The sequence below is a fragment of the Carassius gibelio genome, chromosome A1 (genome assembly GCF_023724105.1).
Source record: "Carassius gibelio isolate Cgi1373 ecotype wild population from Czech Republic chromosome A1, carGib1.2-hapl.c, whole genome shotgun sequence".
NCBI lineage: Eukaryota > Metazoa > Chordata > Actinopteri > Cypriniformes > Cyprinidae > Carassius > Carassius gibelio.
The window spans coordinates 32195802-32214528 of record NC_068371.1 but is presented as its reverse complement, the minus strand read 5'-3'; the positions used below and the strand labels follow the sequence as shown (position 1 = coordinate 32214528).

Sequence of the window (18727 nt, the reverse complement as noted above, 5' to 3'; positions counted from 1 at the left end):
GTCATGACTTTGTTGCCTTTCCAGAGATTCATACAGACCTTCTAACAAAAGAAATAAAAGCCTGTCGTGAATTTTCCATGGAGATATCACGTGTCACGTAGCACGCCCTTCCCTGTGCTTAACAACAGGTGTCTGCTCTACGCATACAACAATGCACTCTGGACATGTATCATTAAAATAATATTCCATGCAGGTGAAGAGCTCAAAGCAGAGAGAAAAAAAGTCCTTCAGTAGTTTTCCACGATTAAATCAAGCAATGTAAGTAATAAGTAAAGCTGTATTAACTATGCAAATGCTGCAAACATTTATGCAGACCTGCTTTGCTCCTTTTGGGCTGTATACAATAGTGTGAGAAATCTTGACGTCATCATCCAGATATATAATGATCTTGGAGGTTTGATATAAATAGATACAGTTTTAAGAGATATCATAATGCAAAATCTACTTTTCATCCACACACTACACTTGTTTGGCGACAACAGTGTTTCTGTGACTTCATATGAGGTCCGGTGTTTAAAGTGAATGTATCTCACCTTGACATCTAATGTCAGAGATGACGCTCGTCTTTGTGACACACCCTTCACAGTCTCTAGATCTATAAAAGCTGGAAGCAGATCAACACATCCTGACTCACAACATAATAGTCTGCTACAGAAGAAAGAAGACAACAGATGCCTCCAAAAAAACTGAGAAAGATGTCAGACTCTCGTGATGCAATGCAGAATGAAACGTTCAATCAGACTGTTGGAAATTTAAGAACACTTTGTGAAGAAAGTGAAGGTAAGAGGCAGTTTGTACCTTTTGACATTTTTTCAGCAAATCATATTCATTTGGTAAATATAGATTATGTTTAATCTTTCCAGCTCATTCAAATAATTTATTGATAAAACAAAGCCCTCCTTTGGAATTCAATCTAACTACTGTATATATTAAAATATAATTTAACCCAATTGTGTTCATGTGATGCCATTCTTAACATTTTTCTTTTCAACAATTTTCTCTCACTTTCGAACATATGAATCTTGTGCTTGTTAATTCATAATAGTTTTATTCAACAGTGATGTGCTGGTGGATCTCTTTTATAAAACAACTTTTTTATGTATGTATGTATGTGTAAACTCTAAAACGAGATAAATCCAAGTCATGTTTAATGACATACATGTTGAAGATAAGCCTACAGGGTGTACAATCATTCAATTCATTTCTGAATTTATTTTTTCTAGTTGTTTCCACACTTCTCCAATATAGAGTATTTTAAGTTTTCATGTATTATTTGTAAATAGCTATTTCAAATAAAATGTCAAACAATTTACTTTGACAAAAATATCACATTGAGCAAGCTTGAATTATTTTAACTATTAAAAAAACACTCGCAAATTAGTAGCTTCAATACATAACATACTGTAATGCTTAATGTTGCTATATTCAGTGTTGTGCAGTCTGAACAAAATATCAATCACTTAATCCAGCTGAGGCAAGTGTTACAGAAATGTAATTGATGGTTGTATACTTGGGTTTTCTTGTTGTTAAGGTGAAATAAAATATTTCTTACATTCATTCATTCTTTCATATATACCGCAGAGAAAAAAAAGAAGATCACTGGGGAGTTGCTAAACATTAAAGATAAATATTCATTGAAGCTTTCAGCGGAAGTGAAGGTAAGCTTAATATAAAAACAAGAAATATAAGAAGTGAAAAATACGCTTATTTTAGGTTGAATTAAAAAACTAAAACAGTATATACCCCCTCTTGATTTCTCAGTGCAAATTTACCCAGATTAAAAGCACAATCAAGTAAATGATATATCAAACCCAATATGGTATTGACCTGTATTGTGAAATAAATAAATAATACAAATCACAACTTATTTAACATTTTATTAGAGAACGTTTTCTTTGGTTTCCTGTAGGTTGTTAATGACTCTGTCCATGGTCACATTGAGCTTCACCCGCTGCTGGTTAAGATCATTGACACTCCTCAGTTTCAGAGACTCAGACACATCAAACAGCTGGGAGGAGCATACTGGGTCTTCCCTGGGGCCTCACATAACCGCTTTGAACACTCAATTGGGTAAAAGATATTCACACACACAATTCATTCAATGAATCAGAATAAATGAATCAACTAACAAGAAACTCACAACTAACAAGATTAATGAGTTAGTAAGTAATAGAGAGTTTCTTGTTAGTTACTAGTAGTTACTAGAGTGCTAATATTGTGTTAGTCATTTGTTCCTGTGTAGCTATTAATTAATAACGGATTTGTGTTCTAAAGTGTTACCAATTAAAAAAATAAAAATAAGTGGAAATATTTAGAAATCAGAGATGTAAAAGTAAGAGGGTGGTGTTGGCGCAGTGGATAAGACACATGCCATTGGTGTGAGAGACCCAGGTTTGAATCCACTGTGAGACACCAATGTGTCCCTGAGCAAGACACTTAACCCCTAGTTGCTCCAGAGGCGTGCAACCTCTGACATATATAACAATTGTAAGTCGCTTTGGATAATAGCGTCAGCTAAATGAATATATGTAAATATGTAATTGATTTGACTTAGTTATCGATCATGTTTTATTTTGAGTAAACTGAGGTTCTGTTTGTGTGTGTTAGTGTGGCGTATTTAGCAGGATGTCTGGTCAAGAGTCTGCAAGAGAAACAGCCAGAGTTGAATATTACCAATCGAGACATTCTCTGTGTCACAATTGCTGGTCTGTGCCATGATTTAGGTGAGTGCCACATACATTCATGGTTTGAGGATGTGTCCACACAGCAAAATCCCCAGTGTTAATTTAACACTCCCCAGTGTTAATTTAACACTCTGAGTGTGGACTCATATAAACACTGAAGCAGTGTAAAAAGTAACACTGAAGCAGAGTTGAAGTTAATGAGATAATTAAGAAGTTAATTGAGTTATGATTAAGCATTATTGAGGACACCTGATTTTAACAAGCAGAATCACCAAACGAGAAAATCACAATTTGTGTATCACCATTATAGTGGTCAGTGTTTGCTTTAGCTGGGATCTTGGCTTGTAACTTTTTACTTTTAAAGTTTGTTTGTCAAACCAAGAGCAAAAATCATTGCATGTTGATGATTATGTTTTAATGTAATCGTTGTTTGACATGAATCACTGAACTCATTTACAGTCTTTTCTCAAAGTAAAACTTCCATTATTGATTGTCACAGCTTTGATTCCACAATGAACAAGTCTGTATTTTCTATACATTTTGTAGTTATCTCTTGCAAGTGATTCAGATTTTTTTTTTTTATTAAAGAATTTTAATTTTAGGAACACACAGGTAACAAGAATCAACGTATGAATCTCAACAATGGTGACGAACAGCATATTCAGATAAACTGATCTACTCTGAAAATCACATAACTAGATACTAAAAATGAACATAAAAACAGCAAAAGTAATATATAGTTAGAATAAAAAGTTAAAAAGACAGTTCAGCTCATAATTTATTCATGCCGCAATGCATGATGGGAGCCATGGATGATTTTTTATTGGCTACAACATGCTTTTTTGATGGTCACCGTTGTTGTGATGCTCACGCTGATTCCTGATGTCTGTGTGTCTAAACAAAAGATTTATTTTTTTATGTAGTACTAACTATTAAAAAAATGTCATACTATGTCAGAAATGCTGAGTTCTTTTCTTTTTCACTTAATTTATGTATGCAGTAAAGAAACTTAAACTCAGGCATTCAGGTCACTCTATAACAAATAGCTCAAATCACAATCAATGGCACACATGATTGCCTTTGCTGTGGTCCGTCTGTATGATATAATTCAGTCGCCACAGCCACATAAAATCTAAAGATAATAACTGAAGGGTCAAGATCCCAACTAAAGCAAACATTGACCACTATAATGGTGATACACAAATTGTGATTTTCTCGTTTGGTGATTCTGCTTGTTAACATCAATAATGGTCAATCATAACTCAATTAACTTCTTAATTATCTCATTAACTTCAACTCTGCTTCAGTGTTACTTTTAACACTGCCTTAGTTTTTACATGAGTCCACACTCAAGAGTGTTAAATTAACACTGGGGATTTTGCTGTGCACTATAGTGATACCACCATATCTACAGATAGCAATTTTACATTTATTTATTTTTTCTATTCTCAAGGTCACGGTCCATTTTCTCATTTGTTTGATAAGAAGTTCATTCCTGCAGTCCAGCCTGGTAAATATCAGAGTTTCTCGCTTCTCTGGCCTTGCTGTATATAGTTATGTGTATAAAAATGTGTATACTAATTATTCACTTGTGCTCTTAATATTTTTGTAATTAAAAAACTGTATCAGTTAAATAGGCTAATAGTTAACTTTCACACAGCTCTTATCTGTAAAACAGCCATTAATAGAAAAAATAACAGCATGCTGACGTGAGAAGGATCATGTGTCACTATCATTTTTCCATATATGGACATGGACTAACCGTGAAATATTAAATCTAACCGTGTTTCAGTGCAAGGGAGGGTTATTACTAATGACAACAATAGTGATCGCTGGGATACTAACTATATATATATATATATATATATATATATATATATATATATATATATATATATATATATAAATTATGAGATAAAACAGTTTAAAATGTGTTACTAACTGGGCTGAAACACACACACACACACACACACACACACACACACACACACACACACACACATATATATATATATATATATATATATATATATATATATATATATATATATATATATATATATATAAGAATTTAGATGACTGCAGAAATAATTTAATGTCAGTATTATTCCACTTGTCACAATTGTGACCAACTATAAAACACACAGTTTTGCATATAAATGTAGATAATAATAATAACTAAATAAATATTAACTGCCCTTGAAGCTTTTGAGAAATAAAAAAGGAAACATCTAAAACTCTATATGATACCATAATTAAGATGGACTGCATGTAAATATGTGAAATTCAGGAGGGAATGTTGGATGGCGTCTCGTATTGATGTGTGCCATTAATAAATGTTAAATAACATGTAAAACGGGAACATGAAAAGAATATTCCAAAAGCAACTCATGTAACTACCTCAATCATAATACTGTCTTATTCAGAATAAAGTAAATAATGAGATTACTGATGTCCATGTTAATGTACTCACTGTCTTGTGGTTGGTAATTAACCTTTAATATAGCAAACATTTCATATATATTCCATGTTGTTGTTTTTCTTCTTGCTAGATCCCAAATGGAAGGTGTGTCAAACTACATACACAAGTCTTCAGGATAAGAGTATAATAAAAAGATTTTTAATGAGATCTGCTGATATTATTAACATAATGCCATGCTCTACATAACACACAGTTTACTTTACCGTTTTATGTGCATGTGGAATGCATAAAACACAGAACACTAAACCATAGTCTATAAGGAAAAAACTAATTTTATATATTTTTTCATGAATATAAATATATGCCTTTTGATTATAGATTATTATAATTATATTTTATATATTTATGTATTCTATTAATGGTTGTGTGTTTACTTTTAGCATGAAGAAGCTTCAGTTAAAATGTTTGACCACATGGTTAATGAGAATAATCTAAAACCGCTAATGGCATCATATGGACTGGACATGGAAAATGATTGTACCTTTATTGCTGAATTAATCAAAGGCTTGGATACTAAAGTAAAAAAGGTACAAACTCACAGCAACTGCAATTTACTTTCACCAGCTTATGTAAATGTTTGATAGCAAAAAGTGTTGTATGTAAATTCTTCCAGTGGCCTGCAAAGTGTGGCAGGACTGAGGACAAGGCTTTTCTGTATGAGATTGTGGCAAATAAACGGAACAGCATCGACGTTGACAAATGGGACTATTTTGCTCGGTAAATACACATTTAGAATTCTTTCGTAATATTTTCGAGTAACCCATGCTGTATGCTTTTTTGATGGATGGGAAATAACACCTAGTACAGATGTACAGCTTTATTTGCCCCTGAGAAACTTTCTTTTGATTAGTGGACATATGCTTAAAGGTCAACAAGATATCTTACAATTATATCATCTACACAGCAAAAAAAATCTGAGTGAAATTAACTCTGCTGGGAGTACATGTGAGACTACACTCAAGAGTGTGAAAGTGTTAAAATAGGAGTGTTAAATTAACACTGAAGCGGAGTTAAAGTTAATGAGATAATTAAGTGATTAATTGAGGGTTGATTGACCATTATTGACGATACCTGATGTTAACATGCAGAATCAACAAATACGAAAATCACTATTTTAATGGTGTCACCATTATAGTGGTCAGTGTTTGCTTTAGTTGGGCTCTTGACACCTAAAATGTTAAAGTCAGATTTTAATTGTCAGTTATAACTAAGTTATAAAACTGATGGACCAGCAAAGAGTATTGTTGTTTGTGAATTACTGAGTTAAAGTTACATTGTTGATTATTGCAGCACTGTGATTCTTCAACAACGTATTTCCAGCATTTTAAATACTATCTGAGGAATTTCTTAAAAAGTTGTTTGCTCAAATTTTTTTCAAAATAGTCTTTTAGTTAGACATGCAAACATCAAGAATCAACCTGTGAATCTCAACAATGGTGAAAATCCAAAAAGCATGTTGCAGTGCATTCTGGGTGCCACCTATCAAAATTCATCCATGACTCCCATGATGCATTGCGGCATGAATAAATTATTAGCAGAATTGTTTCAGTAATTTCCTCTATTCTTACTATTCTATTTTTGTTTTTATATGTTACTTTTGTTTTTTAATGTTTAGAGTTGTTCTGTTTTTCTGAATATGCGGTTTGTCACCGTTGTTGAGATTCCTACACTAATCTTTGATGTATGTGTGTGCCTAAGACAAGCTTTTTTTTTATTAGCAGAACAACTTTCAAGAAATTATTTTAATTAGCGCTTACTGCCCAATCAAAGGGTAGTTATAATCAATGCGGTCAATCAAATCTGTTTAGGCTTTAGTTGAGTTTGGTGATTCAGGTCAAATGCCCATGTTATGATTTTTTTCTTGTCTGTTTGTTACAATTCAGTTGTAACAGCCAAAGCAAATCTCACTTTAAAATTATAAGGCTCAAGAGCCCAACTAAACCAAACACTGACCACTATAATGGTGACATAAACATAGTGATTTTCATCTTTGTTGATTCTGCATGTTAACATCAGGTCTCGTCAATAATGGTCAATCGTCCCTCAATTAATCACTTAATTATCTCATTAACTTTAACTCCGCTTCAGTGTTAATTTAACACTCCTATTTTAACACTTTCACACTCTTGAGTGTGGTCTCACATGTACTCCCAGCAGAGTTAATTTCACTCTGGATTTTTTGCTGTGTAGTTATTTGATTTACTTCTTTGCAATACCACAAGACCTGGTTGTCATCTTTTGTGTTATTTCACAAAAAGGGCAAAAAGAGAGTATTTCAAGCATAAAACTATTCTTGTTACACAAACACTTTGTAAAGTTTTCATCTTCATTATTGTAGCTTGTTGTCATATTGTTCAAGCTTTTTTTTAAAAATACAAAGATATATGGGGAAGATTATACAGAGCAAGTAGATTTCTTTAAATCTGAATCATCATCAAATTAGTGTCTTTTTACAGAGACTGTCATTACCTTGGCATTTCAAAGAACTTTGACCATCAACGGCTGCTGAAGTTTGCTCGAGTGTGTGAAGTGGAAATAAAGGATAGCTCCAATAATGCTGAAAAACCAAAGAGGCTATCCATCTGCTACAGGGACAAGGTACCTGATACTTCTGATCATTTATCTTATAAACTTTTTCATGCTTTACAATGTAATAAACAAATTTATCGCCAAAAAATGTAATATATTGAATATGTCTACTTTTTAACAAACCAGTCTATTACTCTACAGCATCTTTTTGCAGATGAAGTGTAACATAACCTTTAATGACAGCAACCATGCTATTTCAACATAATTTATAATTTAATACATTTTAGTTCAATCTGGCGAATTATACACCATTCATCAAACTTTTATAAATCTTCTCATGATATAATATAATTTTTAGTTTTTAGATTTTATTAATGTATGGAAATATTAAATGTCCGTTTTTATGTCACAGTCTGGTCCATTTTCTTTGTCTAACAGGAGAAAAATAATATTTATGACATGTTTCGCACCAGATACACACTGCATCGTCAGGCCTACCAGCACAAGACTGTCAATATTATTGAAACCATGTAAGCTTTATACACACACACACACACACACACACACACATCTCTCTCTCTCTCTCTCTCTCTCTTCCTCTTCCGGTGCACGCTGGGGGCGTTTGAGGTGTGTGTGAGGGTTTCATGAGGAGTACAGAAGTTTTTTCGTTTTTTTTTTGTTTTTTTCCTATTTCTATTTTCTACTGCACATAGATTATTAGAAGAAGGAATACTTTTTGAACAAAGAAGTAAAGACAAAGTTTAGCGGCACTGAGATGGCGTCTCACCCCGCAGCCGCGGAGGTGCTGGTGTCACCTGTGTCGCTCCGTCACGGCATCAGGTGTGTGCCTGCTCAAGGCGTGACGGTGGAGGATGTGTTACTGGTGGTTGGAGAAATGATCGGATACGAAAACATTTCTTCGGCGTCGAGGATGAACAAGTCGGTAGTGGTGTTTGTAAAGGAGGAGGGACTAGCAAATCGGCTGATAAGTGAAGGAATTGTGGTAGGTGGAGATTTTCTTACCATTTCACCGCTGGTAACGCCAACGACCCGTATCACCGTGTCTAACGTTCCCCCTTTCATTCATAATGATGAAATTGAAAGAGCGTTAGCGAGATATGGAAAGTTTGCGAGTGGGATTAGAACTATTCCACTGAGATGCAGAAACGAAGCTTTGAAGCACGTTATGTCTTTCAGGAGGCAAGTGTTTATGTTTTTGAATCAACCGGAGTTGGATGTGTCGTTTAGAGTTGGCCACGAGGGAAAAACGTATATGGTTTACGCTAACACTGGCAGCATGAGATGCTTTGAGTGTGGGGATATAAATCATAAACGGATTGCGTGCCCTCATAAGGCCCAGGATAGACAGGAAGAGGCAGCTGAACATAGTGCTGCTTCTGAGGATGTTCAGGAACAAAATGAGCATGTTCAGAGTAATACTGAGGAAACAAGTCATGAGAAATTATTAGCTCCGGTTATAGAGGAAAGGGACGTTGTTAATGCTGATTTGATTGACAGTAATGATCAGAACGATGATATTGAGGAAAAGGAGATTTATAATGGACAAAACGATGTATCTAAAATGGAGGAAAGTAGTGTGATGACTGATGATGTCACCAAAGGAAAAATAAATGTTGAAATGGTTCAAACTGATGATTCTGAAGTATTTAACAGTGTTGAAGTGTGTACTGGTTCTGAAATGGGAGATGATGATAATGTCTCTGAATTTTCAGATATTGGTTCACAAGTCATGGAGGACACATATACACTGCAAGAAATAAATGACTTTATAGATACAACTTTTGGAAAGACTGTGGAAGTCAAAGATTTCTTCCCAGACATAAGGAAATTTATAGTGTCTGTGACTTTGTTACAAAGAAACATTAGTCATGAGGTTCTTAGCAAGCAGAACAGATTTAGGTTAAGGAAGATCTTAACGTAGTTAAGAAAGAGTAAGGCGAACGCTTCACAAAATGATTAAAACACAAAAGGTGTCAGCTTTTCTTTGTCCTTTCACTCTTTTTCTGTCCTGTTTATTTTTTTCCCTTTTTATGGAGTTTTTGAGAGCAGGCTCCTTAAATATAAATGGGGGTAGGGTTGGAAACAAGTTGGCAATGGTGTCAGAATTATTTAGAATTAAGAAGGTGGATATTGTTTTTTTTACAAGAGACACATTCTACTACAGAAAATGAGTTGGAATGGGATAGATGGTGGGAAGGAAAGTGTGTGCTAAGCCATGGGACAAATTTGAGTTCTGGTGTAGCCATATTATTCTCAAAAAATATTAATGTAAATATTTTAGTTGTAGAAGAAGTTGTAAAGGGAAGAGTTTTATTAGTGCATATAGAATATAAAGGAACTGTGTTTGTGCTTGTGAATGTATATGCACCAAATATTGGGCTTGAGCGTGTGGAGGTTTTTATGAAACTAAAAAATGCTATTCAAAAAATTGGAGATCAGGTGTGTGTTATCATTGGAGGGGACTGGAACTGTACTGTTGATTTTATAATTGATAGGAATGGGGAGGAACCTCATAATGAGTCAAGTGTGGTATTATTAAAAATAATAAAAGAGCTTAATTTGATTGATATTTGGAGGAAAATAAATTTAGGGATTAGACAGTATACTTGGGTTAAAGCATCTGATAATAGGGTTAGTGGGGCAAGACTAGACAGATTTTATATTGATAAAGCATGGAATAATAAGGTGATGAATGCTGTTATTTTACCTGTTGGGTTTTCAGATCACCACTTGGTTTTATTTGATTTAAATATGAAAACAATTAAAAAGCCGAATTTTTGGCATCTTAATGTTATGAAAATGCAGAAAGATTATTTTGAAAACATGTGTCATCTTCTATGGCTTGATGGGACTGTAACGTCAGACCCATTGGAAATAAAGAAGCTGGCAGCTAACTTTTATAAAAACTAGTATGATGCTGAGAACTGTGACGTTGAGAGTGTTTCTGAGTTGCTGAGTGATTTACCTCAGGTGGAAGAAGAGGGGAAAAATCACTAGACAGTCAAATAACTTTTCAGGAGATTACAGAAGCAATGAAACAGCTATCAAGAGGACGTTCTCCGGGTATTGATGGACTGCCAGTTGAGTTTTACCAAGCTTTTTGGAATATATTAGGACAGGATTTGTATGAAGTACTCATTCAAAGCATCAAAAGTGGAACCCTTCCTATAAGCTGCCGAAGAGCTGTACTGTCTTTGCTTCCGAAAAAAGGAAATCTAGGTCTTCTAAAGAATTGGAGACCAGTTTCTCTATTATGTTTGGACTACAAAATACTGTCAAAGTGTTTAGCGAATTGGTTAAAGTGTTATTTAGATTTATTGGTTCAAAATGATCAGACGTATTGCATTCCCAAAAGGTCAATCATGGACAATCTCTATTTATTAAGGGATGTAATTGATTTTAACCAATTTAATAATTTAAACCTGGGTATTCTTTGTTTAGACCAAGAGAAAGCATTCGATCGGGTTGACCATGTGTATCTTCTTAAGGTTTTAAAACAATTTGGATTTGGAGATAATTTTATATCTTATATTAAGTTGTTGTATTCAAATGTTTTTGTGATGGTTAAAGCAGGTGGAGGATTAAGTGCACCGATACCAGTCTCAAGGGGTATTAGGCAGGGTTGCCCACTCTCTGGACAACTGTATAGTTTGGCTATTGAGCCATTGTTGTGTAGGATTAGGAGAGATCTGAATGGAATTTTACTTCCTGGCATAAATAGTAATAGTAGGGTGTCAGTATCTGCCTATGCGGATGATATCACAGTTTTTATCACAAGTCAAAATTACGTTGACATTTTAACGGGAATTATTAGAAAATATGAGAGGGCATCTTCCGCAAAATTGAACTGGGAGAAAAGTGAAGGGCTTATTATTGGTCAGTGGGGAGGGTCAGGACCTCCAAAATTACCGGGTGGATTGATTTGGGTAAGAGAAGGGTAAAAATTTTTAGGTGTTTTTTTTAGGAAATACAGCATTTATTGGAAAAAATTGGGAGGGAATGCTAGAAAAGGAGAATGCTCGATTGTCAAAATGGAAATGTCTATTACCACAATTGTCGTACAGAGGAAGAGTTTTGGTGGTAAACAACCTGGCTGCCTCTATCCTGTGGCATAAACTTGTGGTACTGGAGCCTCCTGATGAGCTGATCTGCAGGATTCAAAGGACTTTTGTGAACTTTTTCTGGAGTGGAGAGCACTGGATTCGTGCAGCAGCACTATATCTTCCAGTTGAAGAAGGAGGCCAAGGTCTGGTGGACAGAGGTGGGTAATCCAGGGGCCAAAGAGTAAAAGTCCTGTCATATTTTTGTTCCACCCATGAACTCAGCAGCTTATTTCATCAGAGGAGGAACCAAGTCATTCCTTCCAAGTAACAAGCTAGTCTTGTGTCAAATACCAAGTCCTCAAAGAGTTAAAGTTAATGAGATAATTAAGAAACTAATTAAATTACGCTTGTGAATTCATGATTAACACCTGCTGTTATTGAGAACTACAGAGGATCAGGGGCATGTTCAAGTTCAAAACGGTGCGCAACGTTTTGCTACGGTTTCCCTGTTGAACGTCATGTTTCCTGGAAACGGCATGCAACGGTGTGTAACAGGGTTTGAGATGCATTTTCTCTTGTTTGGTGGGTGTGTCAGAACTGCAGTCCAATTAGCAGCAACATGTATATAAAGCACGTGATATTAAAGTGAACTCGCACAATGGCTTCAAGGAAAATAATGTACAAATGTGTTCATTGCAGCTCGGTATACGCAACAACTGAGGATGTTAGAAGACATGTTTGTCGTAAGTTTTATTGTAAAAATATAGGATATCAACATAATGATGTAGTTGTTTATATTTTTAGCTTCATTGCAAGTGTATGACATTTGGTATAGAAATAAACAATGGTAATTAAGTGCTTTTCCTAAAAATGAGAAAGAAAATACAGGGTATTAAAACCGTATGAACTACATATAAAGTCAGTATGTGAGGCTAAATAGATGGCTCCGAAAATTCTTCACAAAGAACACAAAGAATCGCCTTTTCAGCTGCCATAGTTGCAACTCTTGCGTCATCAGAACAGTGTGTTCAACGCATCACCATTTCTGTTTAAAAAACGTTGTGCAATGTTTTGTCGGGGCTGAACGCAGCCTTGATGTTGATTTTTCATTAGTTAAAATGATGCCACCATCAGGGAGATCAGCGTTTGAATTAGTTGTGCTCTTGACCCTTGACTTTTTGTGTCAGATTTCTCTCTGTAGCTCTACATGTGGTGTTGTGGAGAAAATAATTCTGTACTATATGAACAACATGTAGTCACAATGAGCTGATTTAATTATTTCAGTTTATGTCTTTTACTTTTTTTTTTTTTACATGTTCAGGTTTTGAATAATACCAGTTAATCTACAATGTACGCACAAAAAAGCATTGTTCAAATATCCACACTTTGATATCTAGTGCTTTTTAGACACACATATATATATAGGACCAACATATGAATCTCTACAATGGTGACAATCAACAAAATGCTTTATGTTGCAATAGATAAAAGACTCCCATAATGCACTGCAGTATGAATAATTATTTTCAACACTGTTGAGGATCATATCTATATTGAAGCATTATGGTGGCGTTTACGTAATAAGATCTCTCTCTTTTTTGTGACATACAGTTAAGTATGGTGACCCAAACTCAGAATTCGTACTCTGCATTTAACCCATCCAAAGTGCACACATTGAACAGACAGCAGTCCTCTCTAACCACTAAGCCACAAATTACCTTATTTAAAATTATGACCATGTAGGTCAAGATCACTAAGTCATCAAAAAAAGTTACCTACTAGATCAAGATTTGCATCATTAAACACATGCTTGATGTAAAACAATAGTGCAAGTGCTTAGAAACAGATTTATAGAAACTGTTTAAAGGCTCAAGATGTCAACTGAAGCAAATACTCACCACAATTATGGTGACACCGTTTTTTTTTTTTTTTTTTTCAGTGGATTCCATCCAAGGCTGTGGTTAAAGTCAGTCATAGTTCTTGTGTTTCTCTTTTCTTCAGTTGATTGTTAGCAGCAGGTGTTCATCACTAATGCACAATCTTAATTTAATTAGTTACTTAATTATCTCATTAACTCTTTGAGGACTTGGGATTTGACTCAAGACTAGTTTGTGTTTTGGAAGGAATGACTTGTTTCCTCCTCTGATGAAATCAGCTGCTGAGTTCATGGGTGGAACAAAAGTATGGCAGGACTTTTACTCTTTGGCCCCTGGACTACCCACCTCTGCTGGTGGATGTGAGGAGCAGAATCTGTGCTTTCAGAATCCAAGCAGCACAGAGACTTCTCTTCCATAAGAACTTGGTGTGGTCTCAGACAGCAAAGGCATTTCTTAAAAAAAACTGGCGGTCTTGGATTGGATAAACAATTTATTTTTAATGAACCTGGAGAAGATAACATGTCTGAACTTTCGCAGTTTTACCGGACAATGTTGCATTCATGGAGAACTGTTTTTAAAGTTGAAAGAGAGTTTGATGAAGCTGGGAGCTGGATTCTAGAGGAACCGTTGTTTTTTAATTCAATGTTTCAAATAAGACTTTTGTCTTCTGTAAGTGTGAGTGCATGCCTACAGAGAAATGGCATTGTTAAGCTGGGACACCTCTTGAATAGAGATGGATGGAAGTCATTGGAGGAACTTAAAGAACTGACTGGCTTAAGATCTTCACGCTTGACAGAAAAGTTGATGGAGGAGATTGTCAGTACCTTACCAAGTAATTACAGAAAGTACATTGGGAGAGGAACTTTGATGGACATGACGAATGAACAGGAACTCCCAGGAATTAAAATCTCTCATTTTATAAAGACAGAAAACGAAGATGAAGATGTGGGGTCAATTCTATCTTTTAAAACCCCGCAGCTAGAATATTTTGAATCTGCATCCAAAAAAGCAATATATTACTCCACAGTCAAAGTTTTATACCAGAACTCTCTTAAAGGACAGAAAGCCTCCAGGTGGCCAGGTTTGTTGAAGCCAGACTTCCTTGTGAGGGACAGGTGGAGAGCCCTGTATAAGCCTCCCATAGAGAAGCGCACTGCTGATCTGCAGTGGAGGCTTATTCACTGGGCGATAGCTACAGACAGACACGTGGCACACCTGAATCCTGCAGTGGGTGGGGAGTGTAGATTTTGTGGAATGGTAGAAGATTTGGAACATTTGTTTTTAAGATGTAATAGGTTGAAAGGTGTTTTTAATCTTCTTGATAGATGGTTTCAAGCATTTGATGAGAAATTGTTAGAGGAAGTGTTTATTGGGGGTGTGATGTACAGATTCTTAATCAGAAGGAAAGCCTGTTTGTTAAATTACTTGATCGGCACTGCGAAATTAGCAATTTGGGAGACGAGAAAGAATCAAGGGCTGAATCTTCTTAGTACTGATGCTGAATTAATGTTCAAGAACCTTGTAGCTGGAAGGTTGAACATAGAGTTTGTATATTACAATCTTATAAAAAATGAGGGCTGTTTTGATTATATTTGGTGTCTTAAAAATGTTTTGTGTGAAATTCATGAGGGCCAGTTGGTTCTGAATTTTTTATTTTTTTAATTTGATCAACGAGTATTTGATGTTGTGAATAATGACTGTATTATGTAAATAATAAAGTCTTGTTAAACCTCTCTCTCTCTCTCTCTCTCTCTCTCTGTCTTTGTCTCTCTCTCTCTGTCTCTCTCTCTCTCTCTCTCTCTTTCTCTCTCTCTGCAATTGTAAATAGCAGTTGCCTTATTTCGGTGGCAGAGTGTAGGCCTATTTTATCCCACAAACTATATATATTTTTCGTTATTGTCTGTTGCCTGTCTATTTTTGTCTCTTGTTTAGACATAATGACTAGGTATTGGCTAATTCTGTACACTACATTCATCATGCTTTGTTATTTAATATATAATATACACAGTGCATATGAATAAATACCTGTATAAATACCTGTTTCTCTTTGTATATTAGGATTACAGAAGCCCTAGTAAAAGCTGATAGTCATTTCAAGATCTCTAAAGCAAAAGACAACATGGAAGATTACATAAAACTCACAGGTCAGTGGAAAGCTTGTGTATGGGACTGAAGGAAATTAAAACTACCCTGCGAAAGAGAAATAGTTATGTTATGCCCTTTTCTAACAGATAGCATTTTTGAAAAAATTGTGTACCCTGATTGTATAATGGACACAAATCTTGAGGATGCCAGAGAAAAGGTGAATAACATTCTCAAAAGGGACCTGCCAAAGTTTCTGGGAGAGACTAAACTGGACAATAGAGACTTTTCAGAGGTATCTGACAGTATACAGCTAAAATAAACTTAGCTGCTTATATTTTATTTATTTCAACATTGTTTTCACTTTGTAGCAGCTTATAATGATATACACATCAAAATACCAGATACTACTGATATTAAGGTGATTTCCTACAAGTTGAAAACATTATTTTGTGCATTTGTTGCATTTGACTGTTGATTTTCTTGAACCTTCACAAAGGTAAATTGTCAGTGGAAAACAGCTGTGGATAAATGGGGAACCCTGAACATTATGGATTTTGTGGTTGATGTATGGTTACAAAAATATTTTTTGGCATATATTGATCTCGTTGGTTTAATGTATCTCTGAAATAATTTTATTGGAAATGTCTGTTCATCCAGGAAGTTCACATTGATCACAGCATGAAGGATAACAACCCCATGGACCATGTCTATTTCTACAGCAAGCATGATCCCAAGAAAGTCTCCCCAATGACTGATCAGGTACACATTTCACTTTGAAATATTACAAATATATATTCAGTTACCTATTAGCATTACAAACAAATGTTTTCATTGCATAGTATGTAGTAGATTAGTATTCCATTAATATTAATTATTTTGGACAATTTTTGCGATAACAGATGTTTCTGCCAATGACGTTTTATGAAAGGCTGTTTAGAGTGTACTATAAAGGCCCAGAAGAAAAGGTGAAAGAAGCCCAGCAGTGTTTTGAGACGTGGCACAATCATTCGTTTTTAACCAATGTCTGAGGTATGGCCTGGGTTTACCCTCTCTGAATGGATGTGTGTGTTCATACTGTATCTACATGTGTATATGCAGGCTTAGCATAGAGTTGTGTTTAAATTGTTTTCATTCATCTTATGTTCCAGAACATAACCTATAATAGGTCAAGGCAGAGATTAATGGCCTATTTACAGGGGGTGTCAGCGTCAATGCCTTGTCTACTTTTAAGGGAGTGGCGTCAAGCATTGGCAAGATTAATTGTGGGTACGTGACATTGGGTTGGGTCTGTTGCTCGTGGAAGAGATTAAAAACTTTCCAAATTTTCAATGCAGACATCAGCCAATCAGATTGCCTTATGTAAATACCCTAGCGCAGATGCTAGCCAGTTGTGTTCATGCAACACCAGAAGATTAATGTGATTGGCTGTTGTCACTATGATGGTTGCTTCAGCACCAAGTTTCAGAATCAGTCTCCGTCAAGCGTTAACGCTGGCACCACGTGTTAATGGGGCGTGAGAGAGAACAAAATTGGAAATTGTTTAGTGAGCACTGGCCAATACTCTAATGCTTCCTCTGTGTATGGATGTTCCTCATATTACTGCTTGCATTATATTGTTTTTAAGTATACACTGTAAAACCCAGTGAGTTACTCAAACCATTTGAGAAAATTGATAGCGCATCAAAATTTATAAAAATACATAATAACAATAATATCAATAATACTTCGGAGTACTTTAAATTGCATTCGTCCACACTCAAGGAATGTGTTTCAAATCACACCCCATACCAGGGGAGGCCAGCGTTGGTCCTAAAGGTTACTATAAAGCTACATGCAGGTGAGTTTATATTAAGGCTGGAGTAAAACTCTGCAGGACTGTGGCTCCCCAGGACCAATGTTGGCCACCCCTGAACTAGCATCATTCACTGTTAGTTTGACTTCAAACAAAGCAATAACATTTCAACGCTGTCTAGTCCTAAACCTCTATTAATCTTAATAAGAACATTTGTAGATATCTGAGAAGAAAAGTTTTAAAGTTTTTAATATGCATAAACTTATAGTATACATAATTGCAAACCACAAAATGACACTTTTGTCATCCTATTTAAAGTTCTGTTTTATCTTTAACGACTGTAATGCACTATATATTATGGTATTTTTCATCTGCTTGCAGATCTTTTCATTGAGGAACAGCACTTCCAGGATAAAGTATACATGTGTAGTGCTGACTGTCCTAATTTCAGGCAGGTAGCTGGATTGGAGCACTATTGTTCCAGCTGTGTAGAGAGTGGGACCTGGGTGTTGAATGAGATCTCCAACGACACTGGCATGCAAATATATGACTTTGCAATGATTTTATTTCATTTATTTTTTCTATTTAATGTTTTTTTAATTAATCCGACATCCATTGTTTCTTCTTACCAAATATTAAGACATACACAGAAATGCCAATACGGTGATTAGTTTAGTTACAATAACTAGTTTAGCTGAAATGAATGTTTTAGTTCCTTCTTTACATATACAGTAGGATATTTTGACATTATGGCTGATTTATATCATTGCATTAGTAGCTCTATTTGCTTGTTTTTGTTTGTAATTATTCACTCAATGATGTATAGGGATAAATACTTGATTTAGGGTTATACTATATTTTGAGTAGATGTGTTTGGAAAATGATAAATCTATAAATCATTTAATATTATATAGTAAATCTAAAATAAATAAATTTAAATATGTGTGCATATATTTGATAACCATTGTTGTAAGTAATTTTGGGGCTTACTCAGTTTTAGAGATTTCTATTAGAACAATTTTTAGAGAATTTATTCTGAAATGAATCTTTATCTATTATTATTTTACCTTTTTCCAATGGTGCAGGAGCTCAGTAAAATCTTTCCACTGCAATTACTATGAAAACATAAATATTTATAAAAATAAAAAAACAGTGGTGTAACAATGTTAGATTACCACTTATCTAATAAATGTGATGGTGCTTTATTTATTTTG

General features: G+C 34.9%; 1 protein-coding gene and 1 long non-coding RNA gene across 2 annotated transcripts; both read left to right on the top strand.

Moving 5' to 3' along the window:
• Positions 1 to 695: 695 nt before the first annotated feature.
• Positions 696 to 16040, top strand: LOC127967501 (deoxynucleoside triphosphate triphosphohydrolase SAMHD1-like). Its single transcript, XM_052568327.1, has 12 exons — positions 696 to 780; positions 1582 to 1658; positions 1910 to 2070; positions 2608 to 2723; positions 4138 to 4194; positions 5237 to 5250; positions 5547 to 5693; positions 5780 to 5883; positions 7623 to 7764; positions 8134 to 8225; positions 15695 to 15780; positions 15868 to 16040. The coding sequence occupies exons 1-12, from the start codon at positions 696 to 698 to the stop codon at positions 16038 to 16040; spliced, it is 1254 nt and encodes a 417-aa protein (XP_052424287.1).
• Positions 16041 to 16278: 238 nt separating this feature from the next.
• On the top strand, positions 16279 to 18353 carry LOC127940101 (uncharacterized). Its single transcript, XR_008148946.1, has 3 exons — positions 16279 to 16480; positions 16621 to 16750; positions 17895 to 18353. It is a non-coding gene; the product is annotated as an uncharacterized LOC127940101 (long non-coding RNA).
• Positions 18354 to 18727: the final 374 nt, after the last annotated feature.